The 19,387-nt window shown below is 52.4% G+C and overlaps 1 protein-coding gene across 3 annotated transcripts in view; it reads left to right on the top strand.

Annotated features, from left to right (window-relative positions):
* Positions 1-19,387, top strand: part of ANTXRL (ANTXR like) — a 31,193-nt gene that overhangs the window by 1,289 nt on the left and 10,517 nt on the right. For all 3 annotated transcript variants that reach the window (XM_072823913.1, XM_072823914.1, XM_072823912.1), the window contains exons 2-9: positions 9,966-10,037; positions 11,347-11,418; positions 13,426-13,507; positions 13,610-13,643; positions 14,610-14,689; positions 14,778-14,846; positions 14,970-15,050; positions 15,138-15,198. In XM_072823913.1, coding sequence (XP_072680014.1) covers positions 9,966-10,037; positions 11,347-11,418; positions 13,426-13,507; positions 13,610-13,643; positions 14,610-14,689; positions 14,778-14,846; positions 14,970-15,050; positions 15,138-15,198 — 551 coding nt within the window. The remainder of the gene's footprint in view (positions 1-9,965; positions 10,038-11,346; positions 11,419-13,425; positions 13,508-13,609; positions 13,644-14,609; positions 14,690-14,777; positions 14,847-14,969; positions 15,051-15,137; positions 15,199-19,387) is intronic.

Raw genomic sequence — 19,387 nt, 5'->3', positions numbered from 1 at the left:
TGTCTGTGTGGTCCTCTGCTGTGGTGCTTTTCCCTGGAGCGGACTCTCTTTGTGCTGGGTGCCAGGGAGATGCCCTGTCGCCTCGGGGGGCTCAGAGCGTCACTGCTTAGAAAGTCCTTGGCTTTCCCTCCAAGGCTTTTGCTTCTTTCCTCAACCACCTGGACACTGCGTCTCAGCTTGTGTGTGCTTTGGGACAGCTGGGTCTGACGGGTGTCATCCTGGGGAGCCGGGCTGTGCGCTAGGCACCTTGTGCCCCTCAAAGAAGGGAGGGGGTGGACTTGCCATGCTTGGAAAGATCGGGGATGTTGTCCTGGTGCCATTTCCCACTTGTCTGTTGGGTTGGGAATGAACTTTACGGGGTCAGTACTATCCGTGGTGTGACTGTGGGTGTGACTGAAGCATATTTGGCTTCCAGAGCCCTTCCATTGCACTTCGCTCATCCTCAAAACCGCCCCAGAATGTAGAGTAGGGAAGACCTTTGCATTTGCAATCTCCTGGGAAGGGGATGGGGTCTGGAGGTCGGTTGGAGTAGCCCCAGGGGGGTGGGGGTGACAGGACTCAGGCTTCCCGGGTGCCCCGCTTGTAGCCCCCCAGTCTATAATGCCTCGGATTTCTCTTATGCTCCATGGAGGCTGATGACTAGGGAGATGCATGCGCAGCCACCAGCTTCCAGCAGAGCCGACAGAGCTGGGAGCCCCCCTGCCACTGGAGTAAGTCCCTCCTCACTGTCCTGTGGAGGGACTTCGGAGTTGTTCCGGGCAGGTCTTCCTCAATGATATTTGGCACAGTCCAAGGGGATGTGACTTCTTCTTAGGCATTAGGGTTGGGGGTAAAAAGAGATTTTTGATGACTGATTCAATATTCTTGCTGGTTATGGGTCTGTTCAGGTTTTCTCTTTTTCTTCCTGTTTCAGTTTGGGTAGTTTACGTGTTTCTAGCAATGCATCCATTTCTCCCACACTGCCAGTTTGTTGGCATATGATTGTTCATAATATTCTCTTATAATCGTATTTCTTCAATGTTGGTAGTGATCTCTTTGCTTTCATTCATGATTTTTATTTATTTGGGTTCTTTCTCTTTTCTTTTTGAGAAGTTTGACTAAGAGTTTATCTATCTTGTTAATTCTTTCAAAGAAACAGCTCCTGGTTTGGTTGATGTGTTTTTTTTTCTATATCATTGATTTCTGCCCTAATCTTTTTAAAATATATTTTTTATTGGAGTTCCATTTGTGAACATACAGTATAACACCCAGTGCTCATCCCCTCAAGTGCCCCCCTCAGTGCCCGTCACCCCATCCCCCCGCCCACCTCCCCTTCCACTATCCCTTGTTCGTTTCCCAGAGTTAGGAGTCTCTCATGGTTTGTCACTCTCTCTGATATTATTTATCTTCTCCTGCTGGGTTCAGGCTTTATTTGCTATTCTTTTCTCAGCTTCTACGTGTAAGGTTAGGTCGTGTATTTGAGACTTTTTTGTTTTCTTGAGGAAGGCCTGTATTGCTGTATACTTCCCTCACAGGACCACATTTGCTGCATCCCAAAGGTTTTGAACTCTCGTGTTTTTATTTTTATTTGCCCCATGTATTTTTTCAATTCTCCTTTAATCTTCTGGTTGACTCGTTCGTTCTCCAGTACAATGTTCTTTAACCTGCATGTATTTGTGGTCCTTCCAATTTTTGTCTTGTGGTTGAATTCAAGTCCTATGGCATTGTGCTCTGAAAATATTCAGGAAATAATTCCAAACTTGGTACCAGTTGAGACCTGATTTGTGACCCAGTATGTGATCTCTCCTGGAGAATGTTCCATGTGCACCTGAGAAGAATGTATTCTGTTGCTTTAGGAGAGAATGCTGTCAACATCTCTGTGAAGTCCATCTGGTCCAGTGTGTCATTCAAAGCCCTTGTTTACTTGTTGATCTGCTCAATCTGTCCATTTCTGTGAGTGGGGTGTTGTAGTCCTCTACTATTATTGTACTATTACCAATGAGTTTCTTTAATTTTGTTGTTAATTGGTTTATATATTTGGCTGCTCCCAAGTTAGGAGCATAAATATTTACAATTTCTAGATCTTCTTCTTGGATAGACCCCTTTACTATGGTATAGCGTCCTTCTTCATCCCTTATTACAATCTTTGGTTTAAAATCTAGTTTGTGTGACATGAGGATTGCTACCCCGTCTTTCTTCTGATGTCCATGAGCATGATAATAAATGGTTCTCCACCCCCTCACTTTCAATCTGGAGGTGTCTTGGGTCTAAAATAAGTCACTTGGGGCACCTGGGTGGCTCAGTGGTTGAGTGTCTGCCTTCTGCTCAGGGCATGACCCTGGGGTCCTGGGATCGAGACCTGCATGGGCTCCCCACAGGGAGCCTGCTTCTCCCTCTGCCTGGGTCTCTGCCTCTCTCTCTGTGTCTCTCATGAATAAATAAAATATTTTTTAAAAAATGAGTCTCTTGTAAGCATATTGATGAGTCTTAATTTTTTAATCCATTCTGGTATTGTCTCTTGGAGTATTTAGTCCATTTACCTTCAGATTAATTAGTGAAAGATATTAATTTATTTGATTACCTGTAAGTCGCTGTTCCTGTAGACTGTCTCTGTTCCTTACTGGTCTTTGTTATTTTGGGGCTCTCTCCACCCAAGGGATCCCCTTTAATATTCCTTAACAGGGCTAGTTTAGTGTCTACAGATTCCTTTAGTTTTTGTATGTCCTAGAAACTCTTTACCTCTTCTTCTATTCTGAATGACAGCTTTCCTGGATACAGTATTCTTGGCTGCATGTTTTTCTCATTTAGCACCTTGAATATATCATGCTGGTCCTTTCTGCCTGCCAGGTGTCTGTGGACAGGTCCACCGCCAGCATTATGTGTCTGCCCTTGTAGGTTAAGGACCTCTTGTCCCCAGCTGCTTCAGGATTTTCTCTTTATCTTTGAATTTGCAAACTGCACTATTATATGTCAGGGTGTTGACATATTTCTGTTGATTTTGAGGGAAGTTCTCTGTGCCTCCTGGACTTGATTGCCTGTTTCCTCCCCCGGATTATGGAAGTTCTCAGCTATAATTTGTTCAAATAAACCTTCTGCCCCTCTCTCCTCTCCTCATCTTCTGGGATTCCTATTATGCAGATATTAATTTGCCTTCTGGAATTTCCCTTCGTGGGAAGTTTCCCTTCGTGATCTAACAGTATGTTTCTTCTCTCTTCTTTTTAGCTTCCTTACTTTCCATAATTTTACATTCTGTATTACTGATTCTTCCTTCTGCTTCATTCATTCTCATTTTATAGCCTCCCCTTGGGACTGTATCTTGGTAATAGCATGTTTAATTTTGGCCTGACTAGATTTTAGTTCTTTTATTTCTACAGCAAGGGATTCCATAGTGTCTTCTATGCTTTTTCAAGCCCAGCTCATATCTTTAGAATCATTGTATTAAATTCTAGTTCAGACATCTTACTTATGTCTTGATTAAATCCCCAGTAGTGAGTCCTACCTCCTGTTCTTTCGGGTTTTGTTGTTGTTGTTGTTGTTGTTGTTTTAAAGATTGTATTTATTTATTCATAGAGATAGATAGATGATAGATAGATAGATAGAGAGAGAGAGAGAGGCAGAGACACAGAGGGAGAAGCAGGCATCATACAGAGAGCCTGACATGAGACTCGATCCAGGATCTCCAGGATCATGCCCTGGGCTGCAGGGGGTGCTAAACCGCTGCGCCACTGGGGCTGCCCCTGTTCTTTCTTTCTTTCGGGGTGAATTTCTCCACTTCATTTGTCCAGAAAAGAAGAAAGAAGAAATAAAACAATAACAACAGAAAAAAAAGAAAAAGACAAAACAAACAAAATGAGATCCTCGGTGTGTCTTTGTCTGCTTGTTAAAAGAAACTAGATCCCGAAATAAGAAAGAAATAACATATATAAATATATATATATATATGTTTATATATATAAAGTAAAATACAGTGGAAAGATACAAAGATACAAAGAAATTTCAAAATTTCTTTTAAAATTACATAATTTTATAATTATATAAATAATTTTATTTATTATATAAATAATTTTAAAAGAATTTTTTAATTGAAAAAATAAGAAAGTAACCAGAAAAAAATAATACTGAACGACTAAAGAATAAAAATGCCAAGAATGGGACATCTGGGTGGCTCCATGGTTAAGTGTCTGCCTTCGGCTCAGGGTGTGATCCTGGGGTCCTGGGATCGAGTCCCACATCAGGTTCCCCATAGGGAGCCTGCTTCTCCCTCTGCCTATGTCTCTGCCTCTCTCTCTTTCTGTGTCTCCCTTGAATAAATAAAATCTTTTAAAAATATATCAAGAATGCTGTACATTTTTTTAAATTTTTTATTTATTTATGATAGTCACAGAGAGAGAGAGAGAGAGGCAGAGACACAGGCAGAGGGAGAAGCAGGCTCCATGCACCGGGAGCCCGACGTGGGATTCGATCCCGGGTCTCCAGGATCGCGCCCTGGGCCAAAGGCAGGCGCCAAACCGCTGCGCCACCCAAGGATCCCCAGTGTTTTCCTCCAGAGCTGAAGCTTTGCAGGACTCTGTGATCCATAAACTTGGTGCAAGCCAGTTGTTTGTGCAGGTCTTCGGGGGAGGGGCCTGCTGCACTGAGTCTCAAGTGCTCTTGCCTTGGTGAAGATGCACGTCCAGTGCGTGGGTGCTGGGGCTCTGGGTAAGCAGCATTGGACTCCACTGTGACATTGCTTTGCTCCATGAAGGCTTTCAGCACTGACAGGCCCTGCTCTCTACCCCAGAAGCTGAAAGTCCACTCCTCCCAGTCTTCAGTGAGAAGCAATCACTCTTGTCCCCCTGGTTTCTGTCACAACTCTGTATTCACCTGGCCTATGACTGAGCATTTTTATCTCAGGCATGGGACTGAGTTCAAAACTCCAAAGTTTTTAGACTCCCGCAGCTCAGACTTACATCGTTCCTCCCTGGGGGAAGGGGGAGGGTATTGCCTCACTTCTGCCTTTTGCAGGACCCTTCCCGGGAGAGTGGACACACAACCATGCAGTGGTTTGCAGGCTAAGGACCACAGAGCAGGAAGCCGGCCCTGAGACTCACTGTCCCTTGCCGGCTTCCCCACGTGGACGCCGGGGACGGTGCTGCACTCAGCCAGCCTGTTCTTCTTGTAACCTCAGGGATCCTGAGACCGCACTGTCACACCTAGGATTCTGCCCCAAGTCACAACCTGAGCACCCGAGCCCTCTAAGCCAGGGTGCTTAAGCCTACTCCCCACTGCAGCCGACTTCTCAAGGTTGCGATTTTGCACTCCGCTGCTTGGAGTGCTTGGCGGTAGCTCGCCCCGCTCGCGGTCTTCAGCTGTATTTCCCCGGATTCAGGCCCTTGCACCTCCTACCTTCCAAGAGGTGGTCACTTTGCTACTTATAGACTCACAGCATTTCTTTTCTCAGATCTCTGATTGATTGATTTATTGGGTTTTCAGAATGGTCAGATAACTATCTGGGTGTATTTGAGGGACCAGACAAACTAGCACCCACTATCCCTCCACTATCTTTTATTTGTATATTTTCTTTGGAGAAATGCCCTGTTGAAGTCCTTTGCCCGTTTTTGAATTGAGTTGTTTGATTTTTATGTTGAGTTGTGGAGTTCCTAGTATGCTCTAGATTTCAATCCCTTTTCAGATATATGACTTGCCAATGTTCCCTCTCATTCTGTGGGTTTTCTTTTCATTTTTTGGATAGTATCTTTTGCACAAAAGTCTTTAATTTCAACGTCTGGATTAGCTATTTTTTTCTTTTATTGCCTATTTTTCGGTGTGATATCCAAAATACCATTACCAAATCTGACATCATGAAGCTTTTCCTCTGTATTTTCTTCTAAACGTTTAATATTTTTAGCTCTTACATTTAGGTTTTTTATTCATTTGGGTTAATTTTTGTATAGGCGTAAGGCAAGAGCCCAACTACATTATTTCGCATGTGGACATCCAGTTTTCCTAGCACCATTTGTTGAAAATAGCGTCCTTTCCCACATTGAATAATCTTAGCATCCTTGTCAAAAATCAATTGAACATATATATGAGGGTTTATTTGTTCTCTTTATTCTATTTCATTAATCTATGTGTCTGTCCTTGTGCCAGCACTACACTATTTTGATTATTATAGCTTTGTAATAAATCTTTGAAACCAGGAAATATGAGTCCACAAACTTTGTTTTTATCCAAGATTTTTAAAAAAGATTTTTCCTTATTTAGAAATATCCCAGTTGAGGGCAGAGCCTGCAGGGCTCCATCCCAGGACTCTGAGGTCATGACCAAGCCAAACCAAGAGCTGGGCACTTAACCCACCGAGCCACCCAGTAGCCCCAAGACTTTTTTTTTTTTTAACTATTTGATGTCTCTTAAGATTCCATATGAATATGTGATGTCCTTCCAATGATTTGTGTCTTTTTAAATTGCTCCCAGCATGGATTACGGTTTTCAGTATACTAGTCTTCTGCCTCTTTGGTTAAATTTATTCATAAGTATTTTGTTCTGTTTGATAATTTGTAAATGGATTTGTTTTCATAATTTCCTTTTTGGAATGTTCGTGGTTAGTGTATATCAAAATGTAACTGGTTATCATATGTTAATTTTGCCTCCTGCAACCTTGCTGAATGAATCCTTTTCTTAGCCAAAGAGTTTTTTTGTATGTGGAATCTATGGTGTTTTTTACATGTAAGATCACATCACCCAAAAACAGAAACCATTTTACATTTTCCTTTTCAATTTGGATAGCTTTATTTCTTTTCCTTATCTAATTGATCTGGCTAGAACTTCCAATATTCCATCGAGTTGAAATGATGAAACTTGGCATTTTGGTATTACTTTTGATCTTAGGGAAAACTTTTAGTCTTTCACCACTGAGATGTTAGCTGTGAGTTTTTCATATATGGCCCCTATTATGTGTATCATAGGCTTTTTTCCTATTCCTAAAAAGAGTGTTTTTATGAAGGAATTATGTTGGATTTTATCAAATGCTTTTTCTATGTCAATTGGAATGATAGTGTAGTTTATTTTTTGATCTATTAATTCTATTCTGTTAATTACATTGTTTGATTTTCTTTTTTGCATTGAACAACCAGGTCTCCCTTGTGGAAATAAACCCTAAATCCTACTTGGTCATGGAATATAAGTCTTTTAACATGCTGCTAAATTTAGTTTGCTAGATTTTTTGTTGAGGACTTTTGCATCCATGCTCATATGGGATATTGATCTGTACTTGTAGTATTAGTCTGGCTTTGATATTAGAGTAAATGCAGGCATCATAGAATGAGACTGGAGGAGTTTGGGAGGGATTGGTGTTAACTCTTCATTAAATATTTGGTCACATTAACTTATGAAAAACCAGCTAGTCCTAGGCTTTTCTCTTTTGGGAGATTTGTGATTACTGATTCAATCTCTTTACTGAGTCTATTCAGGTCGATAGGTCTATTCAGATTTTATGCTTCTTCATGTTTCTGTTTGGGCAGGTTGTGTGTTTCTAGGAATTCATCCATTTGCTCTAGGTTATCTAATATGTTGATATATAATTATTAAGAGTAGTTTATGACTTTATTTCTGGGGTAGCAGTTGCAAGTCTCCTCTTTTCATCCTAATTTAATTTACTTCAGCACCTTATTATTTTGTTTCTTCTGCTAACTTTGGGCTTCATCTGTTCTTTTTATCCCCAGTTCCTTGACAGGTAAAGTAAAATATTTTGATATTTTGCTAATTCCTTAATATTTGCATTTCTCATTGTACATTTTCCTCTCAGAACTGCTTCTGCAGCATTCTATAGGTTTCGCTGTTTGTTTCCATTTCCATTAGCTTTAAGGGTTCACTTTTCCCCATTTGGTGTTTTTTCACATTCTTATCTTCCTTGACCCATTGGCCATGCAAAAGTATGTTTAATTTCCACATATATGTAGATTTTCCAAGTTTCCTCTTGTTTTTTATTTCATGTCATTGGAAAAGATAGCTGCTATGATTTAAATCTTCTTTAAGTTTGCTAGGACTTGTTTTGTGTCCTATCATAGGATCTATCCTGGAGAATAATCTGTGTGGACTTGCAAAGGATGTGCATTCTGCAACAGTTGAATAAAATGTTCTAATATGTCTTTTAAAGCCATTTGGCCATAGTGTGGTTCAATTCCAAAGTTTCTTTGTGGATTTTTTGTCTAGATGATCTATCCATTGCTAGAACTGAGGTATTAAAGTTGCCTGCTATCATTGTAGTGTTCTCTTTTCCCCCTTCAGATCTGTTAGTATTACTTAACATATTTAGCTGCTTATATGTTGGGTACATATATACTTATGATTTTTATACACTTTTTACATATTGACCCTTTTATCATTATATAACTTTCTTTGACTCTGTTACCATTTTTGGCTTAAAGTCTATTTTGTCTGATATAACTATACAGTTTGTTTGGTTTCCACTTGCATAGAGTATCTTCAATCCCTTTACATTGAGCATAAATGTGTCTTTAAAGCTGAATGAGTGCCTGGTAGGCAGCAATTAGCTGGGCCTTGTTTTTTTATCTGAAATTCTAGATTTTTCTTCTGGGATTAAGACCCTGCTTCTAATACCATGCTAGTACTGATGCTGTTTTTTGCTGTTTGAGGTTTACTCATTCTCTATTAAGTTCTTTCAAGAGAATTTAGCTTTCTTAAAGCTGAGCTCCCTTGTGTAATTATTCCTGATGCCTTCCATTCTCCCAGTAATTTATATCACTAGGGTGTTTTGTCCTCAAGCTTCAAAGACAGAGATTCGTCAAATGTCTGCTGATCTTCTGCATCTCATTTAAGAGTGAGACAGGAGAACATGATTGGAGTTCTGTGTGCTGGAAGCCCACACAATTGCTGTTCCATACTGCCTCCTTCCTAGGGATCTGTGGGTCTCTGTAGAATTTTCCAGTGCCCAGGAGCACTCATGTTGAGCTATATTCTAGAGTCTAAGCCTTTCTTCAAAATCATCACAAATTGGAAACTTCTCTGGAGTGAGTTGAAGACCTTTGTTTCCTATCAATCTTCTTTGGAAAATCCTCTTCACTCAGGGGGAAAACAGGAGAGAAAAGTAATGAGGAGAGTAGACAGGGTTGCCATTAATTAAGGAAATTGCCTTTCACTTTAGCATGAAAGCTTCTGAAAGAAAGTCTGCATTGTGTGTTGTCAGAGCCTAGTACTTTCCTACGCGGCAGTTGTCCACCTCAACCAGCGTCATCCTGACCTGCCTAGTGCAATGAGTAGAGCATGGGTTTTGAAGCTAGATATGGGTTGATGGATCTGAACTATTGAAATCATGGCAAATGCCATGACCTGTGAGTCTCACCTGGAAAGTGGGAATACTGCCGGTATCATAGAGTTGTTCTGGAATTGGAAACCATGGATGTAAAGGGCCTGGTATATACATGCTCCATGAATGACAATCCTGACATAATTAGAAACATCTATCTTTAGTTTCCTTACCATCTACTGACAGTTTTAGATGTAGCCTAGAGGAAGCAGGAGGAATGACAGAAAGGAAAAGCCAGGAGCATTTTGTGGAGATGTGGTGCCAAAGGCCTCTGCTTCCCACCCAATCACACACACCTTCAAGGGGCAGGAGAAGGGCAGACACCTGGGAGACAATGAACAACCAAGAGAGCCAGTCAATCAAAATTGGCTTTGACAACCAATGCACCCTCCTTCATTTGTCCAACAGCCCCCGCTGAGCATGACCAAACATCCTGGTTTGCCACCAGAAGTCCCTCATCCTTGGAAGTCCCTCAGTCCCAAGTACACAGGTGTCACTAGACAACCTTCCCAGGACTCACACTGATGAAAGTCACCCCTGAGGTCACTGAGGGTGTGTGGCAGGCATCAACCACGTCGGTGAGGAGCTTGCTAAAGGGCCTGCCCGAAGCCAGAGAAGGCAGAAACTATTCCTACATGACAGATAGAACTCCTCTCTCTGACTCATGTTTCTTCATTTTCAGGTCAGGCAGTGTGGACAACAACTGGATGGACATTTACAACCTTGTGGAAGATTTGGTCAATAAGTTTCAAAAGTATGGCTTCTCTGTGTTAATAGGGTGTTCTCTTCTGCCAGACCCAGTACGGAGCCTGTTTAGACTCGGTGGGCATGGGAGTCCCTCTAGCTGGGAACACAGAGCCCAAAGTGAAGTTCTGAAGCAGGAAAGGCCACATCACAGTGATTCCAAGGGTCTCAGCAGCTTTATGTGGCTTCTGCCTGAGAGTCAGGCCATCTTATAGGGACACAGTAATATGCCCTGAGGACCAAACGGATTAGGAAACAGGCAAACAAGTAGCATGGTAATTAAACAGCTGGTGTCAGGGACAAAAAAAAAAAAAAAAAGGCAAAGACTGTATATGATGAGCTTAAGGGAAAAGGAAAAATTTTAATTCAGGATGGCTTCCCAGAAGATGTGGCAATGTTAAGTAGGTTTCCATGGGTGGGAAAGACAGAGGGACAGGAACCATCAAGGAGACTTCTTAGGGAGCGAAGGGTCTGTTTGGCTGCAGAGTAGGGTTACCTCAAGGGAGGGCTAGGAGATGAGGCTGGGCATGTCAGCTTGGAGCTACGGCCATTACAGCTCATAATGCCAGGCCATGGGGCCTAGATTTCCTGCTATGAGCACTAAGGAGCTACAGATGATTCTTGTTTAAGGGTCTGACATGATCAAGTTGTGCAAGAAGAAAAATCCAACAAAAGTGGGTAAAATGAGTGGGAACAAGAGCCAGAGCAGTAGGGAGCTCAGCTAGGGACCTATGGTACCAATTTAGCCCAGGATAATGAGGATCAGCAGACCAGAAGACAATAGCCAGGAGCAGGAAAGGAAGGGAATATAGATGAATGGCTGCCAAGAGGGAAAATCATTTCTTTGAAAGAAGAGTTGGGGTGAGGAAGGCAGGCAAGGAAGGAAGGACAGTGAAGTTCCAAAGAATGTTACAGAAAAAAGGCCAGGTGGGAGCTCCTCCTGTGGGCGTGTGTAGATGTTGGTCTGTCTCCTTGTGCATGCAGCTATCTGTGTGAGCACCCATGTGGGCATGTGTGTGCACACACATGCACACAGAGAGACAGGCAGACAGACAGACAGTCATCACTGGGGTGTTGCGAGTGTAAGGGTGGATCCAGATGCTCCTCCGGCACACTCTTCCAGAAAAGCTAGATGTCTTACAGGCCTCTGAATTCCTCACTAAAGTTATAGGAAGGTCTGGTGTTTGGGAAATCGGCTCCAAAGGAGTAGAGTTAGGGTGGGGACAGGGGAACTGTTATGTGCCCCCTCCCTGATTACTCACTGACATCATGCTGAGCTTGTTACTACGACTTCTCAAAAGCACGTGCTTTCTCCCCAGCCCAAATGTGCGGATTTCCTTCGTCACTTACTCCACAGATGGCCACACGCTCCTGAAACTTACGTCAGATAAGTAAGTGATACTCTGACCCCCAAGGCAGGCCAGTGGGTGAGACTACAAGAAAACGCCAGGGAACTAGTGGGATCCCTGAAACCGCAGTGGGGAGCCCACTGGAGTGCAGGCTGGGCTGGCCTGGGCTCCCCTAACTGTGCACCCCGACCCCCAGCTCTGGCTCGCCAGCCCTCTCTGACCCCTGGCTGTTCTCACATTGGCCAACCTGGGCCACTAGGTCATTTCTACTCCCTAAGCTCTGCCTTTCACCTGTCCTGAGTCCTTCTCTCTGCATTCTTACCTGTTCTCGGAACAGGCTAGCTGTGAGGACTCCCCAAAATGTATGGAGCAGGTGTGGGGTTCCTTTACTAACAGTCACCTGCATTTAGTACCTGCTATTACGTGTCACTCTCTGCCCTGAGCCAGTGGGGTCACCAGTGAGACGAAGTCATAACCAGGGAGGAAAAAATGAGCAGCATCAAGGTACTGATGGTCTCAGTGAAGGGGATCTTGGTTCCTCAGTGGGTCTGAGACAAGGAAGCCCATGAGTGGGTCCTGAACACCAGGCCTGAGGAAGGCATGACCTGCCCACATCCTAGATGGGCCACGATGGGCCCAGCAGTTTGCCCAAAAGCCTGAAAGTGGGAAAGATATAAAGCTTTTGAGTAGCTGGTGAAGGGAGCGGAAATTCTCGAGGCACACAAATTACTAGAACCCAATTCAGAGGCTGAAGTACTATACAAGGTTTAGTAAACAAGCACCCTTAGGGCTGGATGTGGCGGTCCTGGGGGCCCAGCAGCCCTGTCAGCACCATGGAGAAAAGCCAAACAGCAAAGGGGCTAGGAAGCCTCAGGGTTGCTGGCAGGAGGGTGACCATAGGGCAGAGATGGAGTGGCCCCAGGGCTGAGATGGGTATTAAAGAGGAAGAGGGACCCCAAGGACACAGAACCTGGGGCCCCTTCCATGCGCAGTGCTGGGAGCAGGGCTGGAGAGACAGTGCTCCCTGGAGGGAGCCTATTGGGCAAGAACAACACCTGGCCTGGGGCTCATGGGCCAGACACTGGGAAGAGCGGAGAGTTCCCCGTCCTTGGGGGCATAACCTTCGAGCACGGGGTGAGCAAGGAGCGGGGAGAGGGCTCTGCTGGGCAGCCAGCACCTGAATCGGCCCCCACTGGCCATGGCTCCCAGGCCTCACAACCCGGGCGGGGCTGGGGCTCTCAGCACATCTCCAGTCCCCACAGTGAGAAGCCTTCTTGGGGCGCACACAGTCCTCGCCTTACTGGGCCAGTTCAGCTGGTCACCGGGGATTGGCTGGAACCTAAGCCTCCAGCCCATCCTGTGCCCAGTCCCACCTCTGAAACCTGCCTTAGCAGCAGCTGCCTGACCAGAGGCCAGCCACAGCCTGGAGTCACTGCTCTTCCACCTGCAGGGACAGCCCTCAGGGCCACTTCCCCAGCACTAGGCCTTTTCTTCAAAAGCACATGAACTCAGGAGCCCTAGTGCTCTCACTAAGCAGCTTGCAATCCAGAAAGGGAAGGGACCGAGTCCACGTCACGGGTCCGTGGCAGGGGAAGACAGGGCAGGGCACGAGTAACAGTCAGCAGGATGACTGTCCCCAAACTCAGCCTCACCTGTTAGAGGATAGTGTGCCTTCTCGGGCACCTGGTGGGTTCTAGCAGCCCAGCCAGTCATCCCGTGAGTGCAGATTCCCAGTGGCAGGCCTGTGAGTGTGCCCCACATTCACCACGGGCAGGCAGGGCCAGTCCGGGGGGTGCCTGAGAGAGTAAGGAGTGCAGGGAAAGCCAGGTCATGGCCATGAACCAGCAGAGTAGCATCCCTCCAGCTGTTCACCAGATGGAGAAGAGAAGAGGCCTGAGCAGGGCCTGTCAGTGTCAAGAGCAGAAGATCACGACCAGACTACTAGGCCTGTGTCCTTTTTCAGCCAGACAGGTCTACACAGGGCCAACGGCTCCGGGATGGCTTGAGGCCACCTGAAATCATACCTCAAGCCCTTTTCTGATCTTTCAGAAATAAAATCCGCGATGGTCTTGCTGAGCTCCAGAACGTAGTGCCTACGGGAGCCACACACATGCAGGAAGGATTCATAAAGGTACCAGATCCTGGGGTCTGAGGGCCTGTGCTTCGTGGCGTCCTTACAGCATTCCTGGATCCTCTCACTGGCCTCCCCCAACGCCGCTTTGTTTCCTTGCAGGTAAACGAGCAGATCGAAGAGGCAAACTCTGGAGGTGAGCTGCCCGGTGACTTCACTGTGGGCAGGTGTGGGGACAGAGCCAGGCCCGGGCCAGCGAGGTCTGAGGCGGCCCTCATGGGCCCCTTCCCAGCACTGAGCCACGGAGCAGGGTGCTGTCCTCTCTGGGCCCCGGCTTTCTCCCCTGTGCAGCAAGGATGGAAACCCCCACCCCAGAACGCCCTGGGACCGGGCACATACCTCCTCAGTTCTTGGTAACCGTGAGGTGCGTGACCTACCCTTGGCTTCCTCGCCAAGAAAGGAGGAACCGGGGGACCTGGAGCAGACAAAATTCCAGTTTTTGAAAAAAAAGTGCTGGGTTTCCCTCTTGCTGCCCACACTATGTGATCACATCTCTGGCCCTAGTCCCTTTTCCCTTCAGTTCCTTCCCCTTGACACACGTTGTCCCGTGACTGTGTCTCCAACACTGGACGAGGCCGCGCTCCGCCCAGAACTGTGTTCATCTGGACTGTGGGGTGGCAGCCCTTGCCAGGAAAGGAGGGCCTGGTGGGGAAAGGCGCTGAGCTGGTGGGGATCCCGCAGCCCAGGAGTGGACCCCTGGGCCTGCAGACCCGGCAAGACTTCCCTCAGGTGCTGCCCCAAGCTGGAGCCGGAGCCAGGGCCAGGCTTCCCACTGCGCTGCGGGCATCTGGTACAGTCGAGTCTGGTTGTCCGTCCCTTTGCTCACCTGAGAGGCTGACGCCTGTCCAGGGACGTGGCTGGGGTCACCGTGCAGGCCACGGTTGCACGTCTGGTCACGGCGCCGGTTCAGGAGGCAGGGCCAGGGAAGGGCTGAGTGTTGCCCCGGGTCACACAGGTCCTGGCTGCAGCCTCCTGTCCCTCCGGGCGTCCTGCTGGCGGGCCCCTGGGGCGGCCTCTGGGCTGCAGGACTGGGGGGGCGGGGCAGCCTGTGGGGTCGCCCCGGGGGCCTCGCTGACCAGGATGCCCCCTGCCGCCTCCGCAGGCAAGAAGTTTCCGAGCATGATCATCGCCCTGACGGACGGGACCCTGATGCCGGAGCCCTACGAGGAGACCAAGATAGAGGTGAGCCCGCCCGGCCCGCCCCGCGCCCCCGCGCCCCGCCCCGCTCGCGCCCCGCCGAGACCTGTGCTCAGCGCTTCCTTCCCATCAGGCCGAGAATTCCCGGCAACTCGGGGCAACGATTTACTCCATCGGTGTAATGGACTATCGCAGGGACCAGGTAACCGCGCGGGGCCGCGGCGCCCGTGACCGGGCAGGGCGGATGGGGGGCAGAGGCCGGCGTGGGGGGGCGCCCCCGGGGCGGGGACCCCTGCGCCCTGCAGCCCCGGCCGCTGTGTCGCAGCTGCTGAGCATCGCGGACAGCCCGGATCACGTGTTCGGGGTGGACAACGGCTTCAAGGGGCTACAAGACATCGTGGAGCCCGTGAGTGCGGGACGAGCGAGGGGAGGGGAGGGGGGCCCGGGGCGCGGCCCGCGGCCCCTCACCAGCCGCCCCCTCTCTCTCTTGCAGCTCACAGCTAAGTCTTGTATTGAAATCACAAATTTGGAGCCTTCCACTTTCTGTGCCGGACGTAAGAGCTGCAGCCACAAGCCCGGGGGGTGCGGTGCACGCGGGGCGTGCGAGGCGTGTAGGACGTGTGCGTGCGGAGCGTGCAAGGCATGCTGTGCTTGCAAGGCGTGCTGTGCGTGGGGACGTGCTGTGCGTGGCGGCGTGCTGTGCGTGCTGTGCGCGTAGGACGTGTGCGTGCGGTGCGTGCTGTGCGTGTAGGACGTGTGCGTGCGGGGCGTGCCGTGCCTGCAGGACGCGTGTGTGCGGTGCGTGCCGTGCGTGCAGGGCGTGTGGTGTGCGCAGGCCGTGTGGCGCGTGCTGCACATGTGGAGGGTGATGTGCGTGCTGCGCGTGTGGGGCGTGCTGCGTGTGCAGGGCGTGCAGGGTGTGCGGTGCGTGCGGGGCGTGCTGCGCGTGCGGGGCGTGCGTGGTGTGCGGGGCGTGCAGGGTGTGCGGGGCGTGCGGGGCGTGCTGCGCGTGCGGGGCGCGCGGGGCGTGCAGGGTGTGCTGTGCGTGCGGGGCGTGCTGTCCGTCGTGTGCGTGCAGGGCGCGCGGGACGGTGGCTGAGCGCCGGGCGTGAGGAGGCGTGTCCGCGCGGCGTGCGCACCGAGGACTGTCACGCAGGTACGTGTTTAAGTGTGTGTTTGGTGTGTGACGCGATGCGCGCGCGGCCGCGTGAGCTTAGGCCCTGCGGGGCCCCCACGCGCGTCCTGACGCGGCCGCCTCGGGGAGTTGCCCTGGCGAGGCGCTGAGATCTCGGGCGAGCGGCGGGGAGGGAGCAGGCGTGGAAGAGTCGCGCGCACGACGGCCCGCGGGTGGGGCCCGGGCACCCGCGACCCCGCACCCGCACCCTCCGAGCGCCGCTGAGGGGCCGCGTGCCCGCGCCCGCGCTCCCGCCTCGGCCCCGCCCCCGCCCGGGCTTCGCGGCGCTCCGGGCCGACCTCCGGCGGGCTGTGGGGACTGCGGCGCCGGCTCCGCCCCTCCCCCCGCGGCGCCCGCGCTCGGGCCCCGTGCGTCACCCCGGGTCGGCCGCGGGCGCATCGGGCCCCCTGGCGGGCCGCCCCGAGGGAGGAGGGGGGCCGAGCAGCCCCGGTGCCAGCCTTGTGGTGACGGCCGCGCGGCGAGCGGAGCGACCAGAGCGACCCGAGCGCTGACGGGGCCCGACGGCGCCCCCCCCACCCCCCCCCCCCCCCCGCTCCTGCGCGCCGCGCCGGCCTCCGGGCGATCCTGAGGGGGGGCGTCCTGCCGCCGGCGACAGCACGCGGCCGTCCCAGCGCCTCACTGCCCGGCGGCCGCTCCCGGACGCCCCGCCCCCACCTGGGCCGCCCCGTCAGTCGTCGCGACCCCGCCGCGTCCCCGCGCCCTCACAGCGCAGCTCCGCGTTTCCCGCTCCGACCTCGAGGCTGTGGCCGCCCTGAGGCCGCTGCCGCCCGGCCTGACGCCCCGGAGGCCGAGCCCGGCAGGACCCCGGACCCCGACCCACGGAAGGACGCCCTCCGACCCGCGGCCTCGGAGTCCGTCAGCGCGCCACGGAGCCCGGGCCCGGCCGTCGTAGCCCCGCGGGAGCCCGGGCGGGCGCCGAGGCCTCCAGGCCGGATCCAGCCCGCCGTCCGCACCGCCCCGCCCGCGAGTCTGCGGCCCGACCCCGCAGGGCCCGCGCGGTGGCACCAGGCCGCCCTCCGGAGCGCAGCCCCCGCCTCCGAGGCCTCGGAGCGCCCCTCAGACCCCTTGCGGGGCAGCCCTGGCTCCCGCACGGAGTGGTCCCGTGGATGCCTGTGGTGCCAACACGGTGTTGGGACGTCCTGTTGGCTTTGGGATCCTCGGCACAGTGGCTGGGAGAGTCCTCCCCCTGGGCGTGTGCGGGGTGCGCTTGGGCTTTCTCCCTCCCTGAGGCCGAAGTCGCTGGCACCCAGTCCCTCCTTGTCCTGCAGGGGACTGGCCCCGAGCAAGGGTGTCAAGCAGCCCAGCAGCAGGGCCCATCCAGGGCGGCACCTGGGAGGACACAGGGCAGAGGAGGCTCTCCTCTGAGATCCAGTGGGCAGGTCCTGAGGGCAGCGGGGGACCCTCGGGGTGGAGCGGGTGCAGGCTGTGAGGGCAGGAGGAACCTGGAGGGAGGACGCAGGCCCCGCTGTGGGGTCAGGGACACCCCTGCAGCCAGTGTGCTCAGCTGCTGTCTCCCCACTGCCCTGTGAGGAGGCTCCCCAAGGCGCAGCCCTGCTGCGGCCCACAGATCCTCCCAGAGGCAGTGATGACAGACATGCACGCAGCTGTCCCAGCCTGCTTCTCAGGGCTGTCCGTCCATGAACGGGATCCTGCGGGACGCAACCTCCTGTGGCTGTCGCACACATTCCGTCATGCAGATGGAGCTCACGTCATTCATCCGCGTCCCTGCTCGGTGTCCCGACTGTCTCCCACCTGTGGTTACGGCAGGCGGCGAACACCTTGCGGCTCAAGCTCTGAGGATAGGGCCGAGCAGCCCCCAGGTCCACCCAAGGCGGTCACTCCCCTTAGGGCTCTCGTCAGGGCCTGGTGGGCGGGTTGCTGTCCCAACTGCTCGGCTGCCTGCGGCCTCCTCGGGGAGCTGCGCGCCTCTGCAGCTCCTCTCCTCGGGCGCCTCCTGCCCCAAGAGAAAGCGCTCATCCTGGGGGGTCAGCCTCCCTGCCAGGGCCACGGGGCCTCGAGCCACCGAGCAGTGCAGCAGCCCCAGGGGGATCCGGCTCCCACAGGCCGCGAGGGTCCCAACTGGGCTCTTCTGTCTTCGCGGTCCCGTTCCTGGTGGAGGACTGGGGAGGCTGCGGGGGCAGGAGCAGCCCCCACACAGAGGGAATCCCTTGACTGTCGCGTCTTTTCTGCTCAAAATCTGGAACCTCACCCTCCCTCCGTTCCATGCACCGAGTCTTCCTAGAGTGACAGGACCCCGTGAGAGCGCCACCGCCTGGGCATAGGTGGCGCGGCTGCAGAGCTGGGGTGACGACTGTGCAGGGCTCCCAGGGCTGCAGGGCACACACCGTAGGAAGGGGGCACCCGGGCAGACGGTGGGCAGCGTGCAAGCTCCCCGAGGGGCGCAGGCCCTGGGGGTCCCGGGCCGTCGGCAGCCCTACCCTCAGCAGCCACCCCCACCTCCTCCATCACATGGTGCCACAAGCACACTGGCCCACCTTCCCCAGGAGGCTGCCAGTAGCCAGGTCCCCTCAGGGCCCTGAGGCTCAGGACTCCCAGCTGTGGAGCTGAGGACCCTGTCGGGGATCAGAGGGAGCTCCTCCCTGCAGAGGCTGCGGGGGAGCAGCTCAGACCTGGAACAGGGGCACAGGGGGCGCAGGTGGGAGCTGCACTGGGCCCCCGAGATCCTCCCCGGAGCGCAGGGGAAGCCACCTGCCCTTTGTTGGCCTCGGCTCGTCCCCGTAACTTGGCGAGTGACGCCGAGCTCGTGGGACCTGGAAGACGAAGGGAAGTGGATGTGGGCCCACAGGAGATGCTCAGCTAGTGTGTGGTGCGGTTTGGGCTGCACGCCGTGGTCCACGCCTCAGGCTGGCACGGAGCTGCCCACGTCTGCTTCCTTGTGCTCGCTCACTGGGCAGGAAACCTCTGCTCTCTGTTTCTTCCTCTGGAGCTCAGCGTCCCCACACGCTGCCGCCCGATTTCCCCTCTCTGCCCACGTCTAAGCACATGGGGGTGTGAGCGTGCCTGTTGGCCTTGCAGGGAGAGAACGTGCCAGAATGCAGCTTGTAAATGAGGCTTCTGTGGGCTGAGGGCGGCAGCCGTGCCCAGGTGGCCTAGCTGGGCGGGCCAGAGGGTTCACAGGGGACAAGCCCAAGCGCTTCCGTGGCCCCACAGGGCCTGTGTCGCGAGGAAGGGGCCTGACAGGTGAACAGTGAGCACACAGCCTGGCGCCGTCGGGCTCAGCAGCGGCGCAGTGTGGGCTCCGAGTGGGGGACAGGACGTATCCCTGAGGGACATCCAGCCCGGCCCGCACGGCCGGTTCCCTCAGCGGTCCTTGGGGGCCAGCTGGCGCCATGAGCAGACCGCAGGACGGCTGTGTCACAGTAAACCCCACGTGATGGGCCGCGGGCAGGGTTCTGCCTAAGGGGGGCGCTGGCCCCCGGGGAGCCCCCAGGCTGAAGCGGAGCAAGGCAGACCCTGGGATGGCAAGTGTTCCCGTGGTCCCAGAAGCAGCTCCTCTGGGACGTTCACCCCTGAACTTGGAAGCAGGG

The sequence above is a fragment of the Canis lupus genome, chromosome 4 (assembly GCF_048164855.1).
Source record: "Canis lupus baileyi chromosome 4, mCanLup2.hap1, whole genome shotgun sequence".
NCBI classification, from domain to species: domain Eukaryota; kingdom Metazoa; phylum Chordata; class Mammalia; order Carnivora; family Canidae; genus Canis; species Canis lupus.
The sequence above is the reverse complement of the archived record's forward strand: the minus strand, read 5'-3'. Positions and strand labels throughout refer to the sequence as shown.